This window comes from Enhydra lutris, unplaced genomic scaffold, assembly GCF_002288905.1.
Source record: "Enhydra lutris kenyoni isolate GAN:26980312 unplaced genomic scaffold, ASM228890v2 scaffoldscaffold8, whole genome shotgun sequence".
Taxonomy (NCBI): Eukaryota; Metazoa; Chordata; class Mammalia; order Carnivora; family Mustelidae; genus Enhydra; species Enhydra lutris.
The window spans coordinates 41,717,910-41,732,860 of NW_019154092.1; the positions used below are offsets into that span (position 1 = coordinate 41,717,910).

General features: G+C 40.6%; 1 protein-coding gene across 1 annotated transcript in view; it reads right to left on the minus strand.

Moving 5' to 3' along the window:
• Window positions 1–14,951, minus strand: part of LOC111142404 (dymeclin) — a 336,078-nt gene that overhangs the window by 50,236 nt on the left and 270,891 nt on the right. The window contains exons 15-16 of the mRNA XM_022495468.1: window positions 14,535–14,717; window positions 1,981–2,094 (exon numbers count right to left, since the gene is read on the minus strand). Coding sequence (XP_022351176.1) covers window positions 1,981–2,094; window positions 14,535–14,717 — 297 coding nt within the window. The remainder of the gene's footprint in view (window positions 1–1,980; window positions 2,095–14,534; window positions 14,718–14,951) is intronic.

The window sequence follows — 14,951 nt, forward strand, 5'->3', positions numbered from 1 at the left end:
AGGCCATCCCCGGCTTCCCGTTCATGAGCTGCTCAACCATAATGACTTCCGTTCACAGGCATAGCACTTCCATTCCTCACTCATGGCCAAGGCCAGACCATGTCATCACTGAGCTATGCTCCACTTCTGATGTCTTCAGTCTAAATATACTGTTCTTTAGGCCCATTGCCATGACTTCCACCATACCCACTCTTCGCTTGCACTCAAATCCCCTTCCCGAAGCCTCTGTGACCCTCTCCTTCCAGCCTCCTGATAGCTCCACTTCTCTCTTGACTTAGCTTAGACCAAGATCCACCACTTCCTGCAAGCAGCCACTCCCATCTTTATGGACTTCTGTATTGGATTCCATGGAGCAGTTCAAGTAAATTGGAAAACCTGCATATGCACATGCAAACACACCCACCCACCCACCCACACACACACACACACACCCTCAGAACAAAAAGCCCTCCGAAGCTTACTTCACATAAGAGTGGAAACCATATGAATTTCTTACATTCACAGAATTGTCAGGAAGGGAGGCAAATCCCAGAGGGAGGGTCTGGTGAGCTGTCTCCAGTGTTCACGTTATTGCCACATGGTGGTGCCATTCCAGCTGATAAACACGAACCCCACTGCTCTTTCCTTTCCCGGGAACTTCTCTAAGTGGTTACAATGACTCACGTGCTATTGTTTTACAAATTCTGTTGTTATAACTGAAAATATTTTCATCTCCTAAAACAATCTCTCTCTCAAGCCTTCATAAGCAGTGGTGTTCTGTGATAGTGCTGAAAACACGGCCCCCAAAACAGTCACTCTGGACCAGAAGTTAGCTGAGATAAAACACTATGATGAAGAAGGCCACATGTCTGCTAGGACGCCCTGTGTTTTTAATTTGGGAACGAGCACTCCAAAAAACTGAGAGGTGATGAAGGCAAACACTAATAAGAAGCATTAAAGCAAAGACAGACTACCGTGCTGCACAGTCTTGAGATGCCACCCAATGTCCCCTTCACGTCTTTTCTTATGAGAAGATTAGTCTTGGAGTATGAGTTTTATATCATGAGATCACTTTGGAAACACACTGACATGCAAAAGGAAGTGTGTTCTTTTTCTTTTTTTTTTTAAATAAGGGTTTGTTTTTTTTTTTTTTTTTTTTTTTTTAATTTGGCAGAGAGCACTCGAGAGAGAACATGCACAAGCAGGGGGAGCAGCAGGCGGAGAGGGAGAGGCAGGCTTCCCACCGAGCAGGGAGACTGACGTGGGATTCGATCCCAGGACCCTGGAATCATGACCTGAGCCCAAGGCAGATGCTTAACCGACTGAGCCACCCAGGCGCCCCAGAAGTGCCTTCTTAAGATACAATCGTTCCCCGATCTGTGCAAGAAATGCTGCTCTTTCCAGAGCTACATGCAGACAGGCAGTGAACGGCGTGGGGGACTCGGAGTGTGGACTATGGAACCAGACTGCCTGAGCACGAATCTCCCAGTTCCACACTTTTCTAGCTGTGTGGTTTTGGGGAAGTCATTAACCTCTCTGTGCATCTGAAAAGTTAGGGCCAAACAGTGCCTACCTGTAAGGCTCGTGCGGATGGAAGGAGTTCGTAACTAAGCCGCCTGCAGGTCCACGGAGCCCTGAGGACACACCACGTGTGGGCCAGCGGTGGCAGTCAGCATCCCCACCACCAGCGGGGCCTTCCCATCAATGCTTGATACTTACAAGACTGAATTATTTCACTGGGTCAAAAAACATACGGTGCTTCTTTATTCCCAGTATATGGCTTACTCACAGTATGCGAAAGTGTTAGTCCTTCTCTGGCAAGACTGTCAGACTCCTCTGCATCGCTGTTCTGTGTGCCAGCACGGAGGAGAGGACGAAGTGCTTAAAGAGCCTTTCCTAGCGCCAGTACTAGAAAGTGGGACGCCTCTGCCCAGCGCCTGCTCCGACACAAACGCTCAGCCCAAGCGATACCCCAGGGTGCGGTTCCTTCTCCGGTCTTACCTTCAGCCGGTCTTTGGGCAGCGCGACAGCCCCCTGCTTGATGATTTCCAGGACCCGCTCCACCGACAGCTCAGCCCCAGCCTGCAGCAGTCGTGAGCTGAAGAAGGTGATCACCTGGAACGTAAAGTGTTCGTTTCTGAACAACTAGTTGTACCAGCTGCGTTTTTAGGAGGCGCCCTGCTCCCACGGCAGTCCCACTTCCCAGGGTGACCCGGCTTGACTTCAGGAGCTCTCCTCCGCACCGTCCCGTCTGAAGGGGTTGAGGACTGCGTCAGAGCAGGCCTCGGAGCGCTCCGGGCTGATGCCCCCCACCGTGGCTGCGGCAAGCTCCCGAGCCCGGCTCTTTCTGCCTGCGGCCTCGCCCTTCCTTAGTCGGACTTTAGTGAGACGGCAGCCCTCCCCCAGAAGGTGGGAAGAGAATGCTACAGCTTAAAACCTGTCAATTTTGAAGCTTACTAGTAACTCTCAAAAAAAAAAAAAAAAAAAGGCTTAAATGAGAAAGGAATTGAAGCTAATGGTGAAAATGATGTTCAGAGGATTGTTTATAAATTTAATTTATTCACTGCACTCTTCTCCCTGAGCAACAGGGATAACGAACAGCAAGCTAGGACTTCTCGTTTCGTGCCCCAGCGCAGCCGGATGCTGGTAACACAGGTGCATTCTCAACGTAACACTGTCCTTTAATATCTGTCCCTCAAAGTGAAAAGAATGTCATTATTTTTTGAGGAAATCATTTTAAGATCATGATGTTAATAAATCAAGAAGACTATACGTCTTTTTATTCAAGAGAGTAACACTTAAGTATTTATAGTCAGACATGCAAAAATATAAAAATGTTTTGTTAAAAATTATACATTTTCCTGTATAGGTTTTCTGTTTTATATGTAAAAGACAAACACTAGTGTCAAGAGATTACCTAACTGTAAAAACAAAATAGTTTTTTAATACTCATTAAAGTATGATCATTAAAACTAATCTGGACGATTAGCTATCCTATGCCTTACTAATCCTGAAGTCTTCACATTATCAGCAGTAAACACAGTACTGGTCACAGTAAGGACATTGTTTATCACAGTAAGTCCAAATCCAGAACACAAACACGCTGCCTGGTAATTTCTGTGCATCCGGCTCTGGTGAGATGAGGCTGGTTCATTGCTGCTTCTACCCTGTAACGTAGCGTCTGTTCTAGGATGAGGGGGACATCAGCTCAGCCATTTCCTTCTTGACACATGTACTTATATTGTACTGCCTTTGATTTATGGTTCTTTTACAGGAACAATACCCACCCTCCATTTAGAGGGTTTACTTAGTTAAATCTAGGTATTATAACCATCAGTAACATACATTACAAGGACCTGTAAGTGAGTGACAGGTGAGAGCACCAGCCAAGCCTTCCAAGCTAAGAACCCCCCTCTCCTCCTGGGGATACCGCTGGCAGCTGACACGGCTGGAGCCTGGCAGGTTGTCCGTGCCAATACTAAGAATGAGGAAAACTCCATGTGTTTGTTTTTGGATGAAGAAAGGAAAGCTCTGATACTATCTTCCCATGCTTCTGCGGATGGTGGGTGCGACCTCTGGGGTGTGTGTACCCATCCACTTTGGAGATTCTGGATGGAGATAACAAAATGTGTACAATCAAAGCTAGGCAGGTGGCACAGCGTTCAAGCATGGCTACTTCAGACCGCCGTGAGAGAGTACAGACAGGTCGCATCATCAAAGCAGCAAGTAACGCAATGGAATCTACTTTGGTTCACTCTGTGGTCTACAGAGACTTGCCTCTAAGCCTCAAGGAACTCGTGTTCCCACTGGGAGAGCCATGGAGTAGGCAAGAGACTCCCTAAGTAAGTTCCTGTTTTCAAATTGGCTCTCATTTGTCTTACGTGGATATTCAGTTCTTGCATTTGGATGCACACTACTTTAAAAAATGATAAAACTACCAACTTCCAGGAGAAAAGTGAATTTATGCATCAAAAGCAAAAGGAACAGACAGCTACTGCATGTTTACTATGGCCTGAGAGCTCCTCTATTAATTAATTCTCGTCACAATCCAACAAGTTGATGAAAGCTCTGTCCTACAGACTCTACGGGATGAGAGAGCGAGTTGCTTGACCCAAGTCAACCAGGTAAGTGTCCGAAGCGGGACTGGTACTTGGATGTTCCTCCTCACTTTACCATGTTGTCTCCAGCAATTCTTGAGTAACAAAAGGCTTTGTTTTCTTCATGGAAAATATTCGAGATGAAAGGTTTAAGCTGCATAGCCCCAAATTTCATTTGGAGTCAGGCTGCACCATTAGCAAAGAATGTGAAACGAATTCATTCAGAGATACAACTTGTAATTCCTATCACCCAGTTAGAATTTTTGCAGACAACAGTGTATTTAGTGATGATGATTTTAATAGTTAGGTGGCTTTTATCTACTTTCATAGGAACCATTAAAATTGTTAAGATTGATGAACTTTTTCCCCTCTGAAAATGTTTGCAGAAGATACAGTTAATAATAGAAAAAATTGAGAGTGAAACCTTTAATGAAATGGGAATGAATGATATGTTAGTGCAATTCAAAGGCAACCTTTTCAGAGGAAGTTTCTTCTCCATGGGTGTTACACAGCTTCCCTCCACCCACCATATTTGGCCACAATTCCTGAAATCTAAGTAGAGCACATTACCTTCAATTACGCTATTAGTTGTGCACAGTAATTATCCAAGGTCATGGTCTGATTAATCAGCTGTACCCTTTGAGTAATGTCAAAATCACATTTAACAACCACTTACTATGAAACCAGTGAGTGATCACTAGAACACAGATTTATAGAAATGAGAAGTTAAAAAAAAATGAGAAGCTTTTGTAGGGTAGATGAGGGTATGTATTAGGCATTCTTGCTTGCTTAAATGGTTACTCTTCCAAGAGGTAAAAGTAGAGAGCTAAGCCATTTTCTTCTCTTCTATAAAAGATAATAAACATGTTTTTAAAAGTGAAATCCATATGTTTTCTCATTGATCCTGGGTTTTCCTCAAGTTTTTGTGTCTTTTTTTTTTTTAAAGATTTTATTTATTTATTTGACAGACAGAGATCACAAGTAGGCAGAGAGGCAGGCAGAGAGAGAGGAGGAAGCAGGCTCCCCACTGAGCAGAGAGCCCGATGTGGGGCTCGATCCCAGAACCCTGGGATCATGACCTGAGCCGAAGGCAGAGGCTTTAACCCACTGAGCCACCCAGGCGCCCAAAGTTTTTGTGTCTTAATCAATACCTGTGTTAACAACCTACTCAGTGGGAGAGATCTCCAGAAGATTTACGAAGAAAATAGACATTTTCAAGAAAGATGCAATGTAACTGGGAGGACAAGAAGCAGATTAAATAGGCATAATTAAACAGATTAGACATCATGGTACTGTGTACCACTTCACATGACTATGAAGTGCTCAAAGTCAGAGGGCGTAGTTGGGGTCCTGTCTTGATACTGACAAGCTACCTGACTTGTAGAACTCAGGGTCTAGAGCACCTACCAGGTGTCAGAGGTTTAGGTTTAATTCCCAGCTCTGCTTATGAACGTAGACAGGTTATTTAACTTTTTTATGCCTCAGTTTCCTGATCTATAAGTGAGGAAAGATAAAGAGTGCCTGCCTCATGCATGGATTACTGTTAGAATTAAATAAGTTAATACCTTCGAAGTGCAAAGAACAATGCCTGGCATATGGTAAGGGTTCATAAAAAGTCATTATCATTAGGTGTATATCTCAGTATCCTCACTTATAAAATGAAAAAGTTGCCCTACATACCACATAGGAAACACTTATAATACACGTGAAACTTAAGGATAAATCAAACCAGAACAGGAGTAGCAAGTGTGATCTATTGAAAGTAAATTCCAGGAAAGTCTGCTGGTTAGAACCAACATGATCATTATCAGCTTAATGCATTACTGAGGGTCAATTTAAAACTCTTCTTTTTTTTAAGATTTTATTTATTTGACAGAGAGAGAGGGAGAGAGAGAAAGAGAGAGAGAGAGCACCAACATGAGCAGAGGCAGAGGGAGAGGGAGAAGCAGGCTCCCCGCTGAGCAAGGAGCCCAATGTGGGGCTCCATCCCAGAACCCTGGGATCATGACCTGAGCCAAAGGCAGCCACTTAATCGACGGAGCCACTCAGGCGTCCCAAAACTCTTCTATTTTTACTTGGTGAGTTTATGTATTACCTTCCTCTTTCAAAAACAATTTGTATTTTATTATTTCCAGAAAATTTAAACAGTACAGTGTTGGGGAAGTATTCACAGTTTGCGAAGTTTTCTTTTCTCATGAAAGAATGCTGAATTTTGACAAATGTTTTTTCTGCATGTATTGGGATGATTGTCTGGTTTTTATCCTTTAGCCGTTTAATTTTGTGAATTACATCAGTCTTTGAATTCCTGGGATGCATGATAACTGAGAATGTTGCATTATTCTTCTGATAACACTGCAAGATTTGATTTGCTATTTTGCTGAGGATTTTTTGTGTTTCTATCTATGAGTGATACTGACTTGTAATTTTCTTTACTTGTAAGGTCTTTATCTACGAGTAGCATTAGGGTAATAATGTCCCCATAAAATGAGTTGGGAAGTATGTCCTCTTTTTGTATTATCTGGAGGAGTTTGTATTGAAATAATAATATTTCTTTCTTAAAAATTTGGTAGAATCCAAGGGTGAAGACATCCAGGCTCGGAGTTTTCTTTGTTGGAAAAATTTTAAATACTAATAATTCAGTATTGTTAAAGATATAGAACTATTCAGATTATCTATTTCTTCATGAGTAAGCTCTGAAAGTTTGTGCCTTTCAAGGAATCTGCCCATTTGATCTAAGTCACGAAATTTATCGCCAGAAACTTATTCATAATATTACCTTATTATCCTTTCAGTGTTCCCGCTATCATTCCTGACACTGGTAATCTGTGTTTTCTTTCTTCTTCTGGGATTAACTTTGCTACAGATTTATCAGTTTTATAGTGTTAAGGTTTTTTTCCCTCCCAAATAACCAGCTTTTGCTATCACTGATTGTCTTTTCTTTTTCAATTTCACTGATATTTTGTTCTTTTATTATTTCCTTTTTCTTGCTTTGGATTTAATTTACTCTTGGTAGTTTCTTAATGTGGAATCTTATTTATTTAAGACCTTTCTTCTTTTCTAATAGAAGCACTTAATACTATAAATTTCCCTTTAGCTGTATTCCACAGATTTTGATATTTTGTATTTTCTTTTTTACTAACTTTATTTTTTTTTTAAAGATTTTATTTATTTATTTGCCAGAGAGAGAGAGCACAAACAGAGGAAATGACAGGCAGAAGGAGAGAAAGAAGCAGGCTCCTGCTGAGCAGAGAGCCCGATGTGGGACTTGATCCCAGGACCCTGGGACCACGACCCGAGCCGAAGGCAGAGGCTTAACCCTCTGAGCCACCCAGGCACCCTTTTACTAACTTTATCATTTTTGCTTTTTCCTTCTATCTTTATTTTTTAGTTTTGAATTTTTTGAACTTTTTTTTTTTCATGTTCATGTTCTTTTTTTTTTCCATGTTCAGTTAGCCCCACTGTATTGCTAAGTTTAAAATATGTTTTCTTGGGGCGCCTGGGTGGTTCAGTGGGTTAAGCCTCTGCCTTTGACTCAGGTCATGACCTCAGAGTCCTGGGATTGAGTCCCACATCGGGCTCTGCTCTGCGGAGAGCCTACTTCCTCCTCTCTCTCTCTGCCTGCCTCTCTGACTACTTGCGATCTCTCTGTCAAATAAATAAATAAATTCTTTAAAAAAAAATATGTTTTCTTTAGGGCGCCTGGGTGGCTTAGTTGGTAAAGCAATTACCTATGGCTCAGGCCATGATCCTGGAGTCCCAGGATCTAGTCCCACATCAGGCTCCCTGCTTAGCAGGGAATCTGCTTCTCCCTCTGACCTCTCCCCTCTCATGTTCTCTCTCTCATTCTCTTTCTCTCTCAAATAAATAAATAAAATCTTTTAACAAAATAAAATATGTTCTCTTTACCTTTGGCCTCCTCTCTTTGATGTACAGGTGTACTGTTTACTTTCCAAATATCTGGGGGTATTTTCCAGATATGTCTCTTACTGATTTCTAGTTTAATTTCATTGTGGTCAAAGAACATACTCTATTATGATTTTAAATCTTTAAAATTTGTTGAGGTTTGTTTTATGGTCCTGTATGTGGTCTATCTCAGGGACTGTTCCATGTACACTGATGATGATGGGTACAATGTTTTGTAAATGTCAATTAAATCAAGTTGGTAGTATTGTTTGGGTCTTCTATATTGTTACTAATTTTCTATTTATTGTATCAGTTACTGAGGAAGAAGTGTTGACTTCTCCATTTAAAATTACGGATTTGCCGGGTGCCTGGGTGGCTCAGAGGGTTAAGCCGCTGCCTTCGGCTTAGGTCATGATCTCAGGATCCTGGGACAGAGTCCCGCATCGGGCTCTCTGCTCAGCAGGGAGCCTGCTTCCCTCTCTCTCTCTCTGCCTGCCTCTCTGCCTACTTGTGATCTCTCTCTGTCCAATAAATGAATAAAATCTTTAAAAAAAATTATGGATTTGCCAATTCCTTCTTGCAAATCTATCAGTTTTTGCTTTGCATATTTTGAAAGCTCTGTTGTTAGGTGCATCCATAGCTAATACTGTTATGTCTCCTTGCTAAACTGACCCCTTTATCATCACACGGTGTCCCTCTCTATCTCTGGCAATGCTTCTTTTAATGAGGTCTCCTTAGCTGATCGTATACTAACTCCAGCTCTCTTTTAATTAGTGCTTACATGATAAAACTTCTTTCAGCCTTTGACTTTTAACCAACCTCGCTCTATTAACAGTGAGTTTCTTAGAGAGAGAGAACATAGATTTTATCTTTTATCCAATCTGAAAATCTCTTTTAATTGAGGCATTAATGGGATTGTTGACATGACTGGATTTAAATCTCCCACACTGCTTGTCATTTCTCTTTGTTCCACTATTATTTAGTCTGCTTTTCCCACTGCCTTTAGATTAAATATAATTTATAATTCCATTTTATCTCCATCTTGGGCATACCAGTTCTCTCTCTCTCTTTCTTTTTTTTTTTTTTTTTTTTGGGTGGTTGGCCTAGAGCTTATAACAGCCATCTTGCATTTATCAGTCTACCTTCAAATAATACCACAGCATTTCACGTTGTCAAGAAATCAAGAATTTTGCCCTACTTGCAAGTGAACAAGTCAGTTTTGTGGATCCTGGAAGGATATGGAGATTTCTGGGTCAGTGATGAAGGACAGCTGCTAGTCAAACAACAGCAGCGACCAGGACATTAGCATTTTTTTTAATGGGTTCTCCAAGCCCCAATTTGCATAAAAGTGGTTTGATGAGGGATGGGTGACTCCCTCACATGTAGTGGGTTATATTATAGGAAGAGAACTCTGAGCTTAGGGAACCCAAATCTTTTACAATGGTCAGTAAGCAGGTTTACCTTTTGCTCCTGAGGGAGACACAGACATGCCCCCACCCCACCCCTATGGTTCTCTTAGCCTGGCACACTCTGACCCTAGATTATCTGTGCGGCTCACTCTCTACCTCCTTCAAGTCTTAGCTCAGATGTACCTTCTCGGAGAGGCCTTCTCTGACTGCGCTCTTTGGACTTGCAATTTCCCACCCCTACTCTGACCAGCACTCATTTCTCCTCTTTTTTTTTTTTTTTTTTTTTTTGCTTAAGAAACTTGGTTGATGTTGATGTCATTTACTGAGATAAGGAAGACCGCACAAGGAAGAGCTGATTCATTTTGTGTTTGACTCTTTGAAGGAAACAAGGAATTCTGATTGAACCTTCTTCAACATTTGTGGAATTGTCAGGTAGGCAACTGGACGCACTTGTCTGGAGCTCAGTAAGGACGGTTGGGTTCGGAAATACACAAAATCTAACATGACTTTTACACTGTCCAGAGATAAGAACAGTTTTTGCCTTTAACACACTGCACATGTTACTATTAATTGCCTCTGCTCTTTTCTTATATTCAGCCATGAAATTCCTTTCACATCTTCTCTCATTTGGTGTCACAATTCTATTGTCCTGTTACTTAATTCACCCAGATCAGATCACCTATGGGTTAGATGGGAGGGATATACAGCAGTGACTCATAGATAATCTGGTCATTTGGACAACACGTTGGAAGGATCTGCGGAAGTTAAAGGTGCTCCAAGGTTAGTGCCTCCTGTCTCAGATATTTAACACTGCTGACTGTCTTAATGAAAAATATCAACTCTGAACTCCTTGTCAGCTAAAAATAACAGTAATTCATTGTCTCTTTTACCAATACTTTTCAAGGTTAACTCCATGAAAAAAGATAGAGCAAAGGCTTGCTGGAGCCAGATTTCAGGGCATTTAGGTCAGGGAAGGGGAAGGCAAAGTGCTGAAAGAAGCAAAAAGTAGAGATGTTATTCACAGCTCTGTCATGGCATTCTTTTCAAAATATGCAAAAGAGTTTAAACAACTTTTTGAATGAACTTCCATTGTGCCTGCACTATTTTGGATGGCAGTATTCAACAAAAAACTGTTGGACAGCCTGACCATTTAGAATTTTACTTCAGGTTTATCTAAGTGCACACTGAAAGCATGGAGTTTCTAATCTGGCTTCGAGGCCTGGCTGAGTGACTTACAGGCTAAGTGACCTTGGGCCAACAATTTTTCCTCTCAAGCCCTGCTGGGCCTCCCTGGTTTAGGGGGTCACATGAGATACTGTATATGCAAATTATCCACAATCAGGACCTATTTGAATATTTAATCATCATTTAAGACAATGATTCTTAGGCTGGGATTTGTGTGAAAATCACCTGAGAAACTGTCCCTCAACATCCTGGTTTTCTTATCCACTAAGTGGGATAATCAAACCTAGTTTACTGTTTACTGGTTTAAGAAGAATTTAAAAAAAAAAAAAAAGGAGAAGAAAAAAAGAGATAATGTATATGAAAGTACTTAGCCTCATTCCTAGCACTTAGCAGGTGCTCAACAACATTCAGGCATTTATTTGCCTAGTTTAAAGAAGCGCATAACAGCATATGGCCAAATGTTTACCATAAGAAGCCCTTTCTGCTGAATACACGGAAGTGTAAGTGGCCCATTCTTCTGTCAGCCACAGGAAAGTGAGCCCTGGATGTAAGTCCAATTAACACCCTGCTTCCATTTCCACATGGTCATACACTGTGTGATACGCAGCGAGGTCCCTTCTTTTCCTCACCTTAACCCTGATCTTCACTTCTTTCAAAAGACACTAAGTTTTGAATGGGGGTAGTGTAAACCCTTTCCATGGTTCTCGTGTGCCTTTTCAAAAATATAGTCTTTTCAAGATGTTTTTAAGGATGTCAACTGTTAATCACCTTGTTACTAAGAAGGATCCTCAGTTCTATCATTGGGGAATAAAGACTGATTTGACATCAGAAGAGATTTTGAGAGAGAAAGAGAACTGTCTCCAGGTTTGTGGATATGGCTCGTGAGTGAGAAACTGTGGGACCATTTAGCAAAGGGGTGAGTGAGAAACTGTAGGACCATTTAGCAGCGAGTGAGAAACTGTGGGACCATTTAGCGAAGGGGTACAGTAGTTAGGCCTGATGATTATAAACATGGGCATGGGCTTTGTCATCAAACTGCCTGGTCTGAGTCCTGGCTCTATGACTTTCTGAATGTGTGACTGTGAGCAAGTAAAAATCTTTCTAAGCTGGTTTATCTATAAATTGAAAATTAAAATGAAATATACCTCATTCACATCCTTTTCCCAGAAAGCTACTACGTAGTCTATGCTCCCACCAAGACAGAGCAGTAAACCAAGAAAGAGGAAGACAGAGGAGCCGATGTCAATCAGAAGAGCCAAGTGAAGGAAATTCCTAAGAAGATGCCACAGCTGGGCACAAGAACCAGAGCACAACATAGCTGGGGCAAAAAGCAGGAAGCAGGTCTCCAAGAAAAGGATAGAAATGAAAATTTTATTGGGTCTGCTTGACCATTTTGAGAGGAGTTTTAGAGTTATGCCTGAAAATCTGAGGCTGTATTAGAGACTAGATGTCTGTAACACATAATCGAGAAAATTGCCTAGAATCTAGAGCACATCAAGTATCTGCAAGAAAATAAACAACAGAAAAACTGGAAAAGGACTTGAATGGAAACTCACAAGAGGAAATCCAAATTGGGGGGTGGGGGAATATTCATCCTCAATGGGAATTAATAAATTATAGATGAAAACTATAATGCGATGCCATCACAAAACTGACAAAACTAAGTGTTCATGGGAAGTAACAGAACCTCTCACACACCACTGGTCGGACAGTCAAATGGTAGGACCCCATGTTTAACAGTTGGCATAACACACTGCCCAGCAATTCCACTTCTGGGTGTCCATCCAAGAAAGAGGTATGTACCTATGCTTACTTATGACCGAACTTGCATATTTCTACCTGTGTGAGAATACAATGATTGAATGTCTTCCTGAATGTGAGTAACACAAGGACAAGGATGTTGGCTCTTGGGTTTACTCTCGTGCCTGGTACTGTGAATCATTATTAGTTACTCAAGGAATGATTGTGGAATCATGAAAACATGAATTCAAAAAGACATATGCACCCCCATGTTTAAAGCAGCATTATTTACAATAGCCAAATTATGGAAGCAATCTAAGTGTCCACTGATTGATGAGTGGATAAAGAAGATGTGGTACAGACACACAATGGAATATTATTCAGCCATAAAAAGAAAGAAATCTTGCCATTTGCAACCACATGGATGGATCTAGAGGGTATAATGCTAATGAAATACATCAGAGAAAGAAAAACCATATGATTTCACTCATCTGTGGAATTTAAGAAACAAAACAAACGAAGAAAAAAGAGACAAACCAAAAAAGACTTTTAACTATAGAGAACAGACGGTTACCAGAGGAGAGATGGGTGGGAGGATAGGTGAAAAGGTGAAGAAGATTAAGAGTACACTTATCTTGATGAGCACTGAGTAATGTACAGAATTGCTGAGTCACTGTATTGTACAGCTCAAACTAATACAACGCAATATATCAGTTATACTGGAATTAAAATTAAAAAAAAAAAAGGAAAAAATAGAAATATCCTACATATAGTTTTTCTCAGAATGTTTTCATACAATATCTTTAGTATTTAAGATTTTATTTACTTATTTATTTGACAGGCAGAGATCACAAGTAGGCAGAGAAGCAGGCTCGCTGCTGAGCAGAGAGCCCGATGTGGGGCTCGATCCCAAGACTCTGGGATCATGACCTGAACCGAAGGCAGAGGCTTTAACCCACTGAGCCACACAGGCGCCTCTATCTTTAGCAGTTAGTAAGATGATCCTATTATATATGGATGATTTTTTTCCTACTCATTTGCTCTACTACAATAAATAAATTACCAATAAGAAATGGTTTGCTTGATAAATTGCTGAATATATTTTTTGCCATTTTCTTTAAGTTTTTCTCTAGTATCCTAATGAAAGAGATTAATCTGTGAGGAAAAAAATAGTTGTGGAATCAAACTGAATTAGAAAACACTAACACAACAATAGAAAATTTGGCAAAAACACCTTTAGAAAAGACAGAAAGTAAAAGTTTATAGACCTGTGAAAAGTATTGTCATGCTAGAAAAAAATTAACCAAAATGATAATGAAATGCCAGTTTTGATATAAAAAGACAAATATTAAAATAAGTATAATACTCAAAGTTGCAAGAGTGTATGTAGTGGGACAGACCCTCTCATAAATCAGGTGTGGAAATATAAGATGTTTTACAGGTGCATAAACTGCACAGTGTTTCTGGAAAGCAATCTGGCAGGATGTGTTCAGTCTTAAAAATACAGATACCCTTACAGTAAAAATTAGTATAATTCTAGTCCTAAAACTATGCCAAAAATGTAACTGAAAAATAAGTTGAGATAAGATTTATTTACAAACTGTTCATAAATTATGAAGTAACATAAAATAAGTGAAACACCCAAAATGAGTAATAGTGGGATAATGGTTAAATACTCTTTTGAGGGGTGCCTGGGTGGCTCAGTGGGCTAAGCCTCTGCTTTGGCTCAGGTCATGGTCTCAGGGTCCTGGGATTGAACCCTACATCACGCTCTCTGCTTGGCAGGGAGCCTGCTTCCACATCTCTCTCTCTCTGCCTGCCTCTCTGCCTACTTGTTATCTCTGTCAAATAAATAAATGAAATCTTTAAAAATAAATAAATAATCTTTTGGGACATCCATAATACAGGTTATACAGATATTAAAATGGGAGATTTTCAAAGAATTGATGATACCACAGAAAAATGGTGATGATCTAAAGGCTAAGTAAAAATGGCAGAATACAGAACTGTATAAAGAATGATCACCATTCTATCAAATATATGTGAGTGTGTATATATATATATACACACAGAATACAATAATTACTATGGCAGAAAAAACTACAAATACGCTTTACATTCAAAGAAGGGATTTTAACTTTTGTAGTTTTTGGCAAGGTTTCTTCAACTTTTGCTGCTTTGATACTTAAAAAAGAATCATAATGTCTCCATTTACACTTACCAGATCGATATTCTGCATTATATCCTGAAATGAAGGATGAGTTCGGAACTGTTCGAAGAGATCTCGTTTGTAAAGCAGAGCATACACCAAGTTCGGATTGTGGTGAAGAGAATTTGTCAGGCAGGAATTGATGATCTCTAACATCATTCGAATCACTTCTTCGATGACATTCAAGTCTTGTGCCTAATAAAGAAAGAAAAGCCACACAGTGTTTTTCTCCTTAACACAGAATTAATCAAAACAAGAGTAACTGCTTTAAAATTGTAACTTTAGGGGCACTTGGGTGGCTCAGCTGGTTAACTGTCTGCCTTCAGGCTCAGGTCATGATCCCAGGACCCTGAGACCGAGTCCCGCATGGGGGCTCCCTGCTCAGGAGGGGGGCCTGCTTCTCCTTCTGCCTGCTGCTCCACTAGTTAG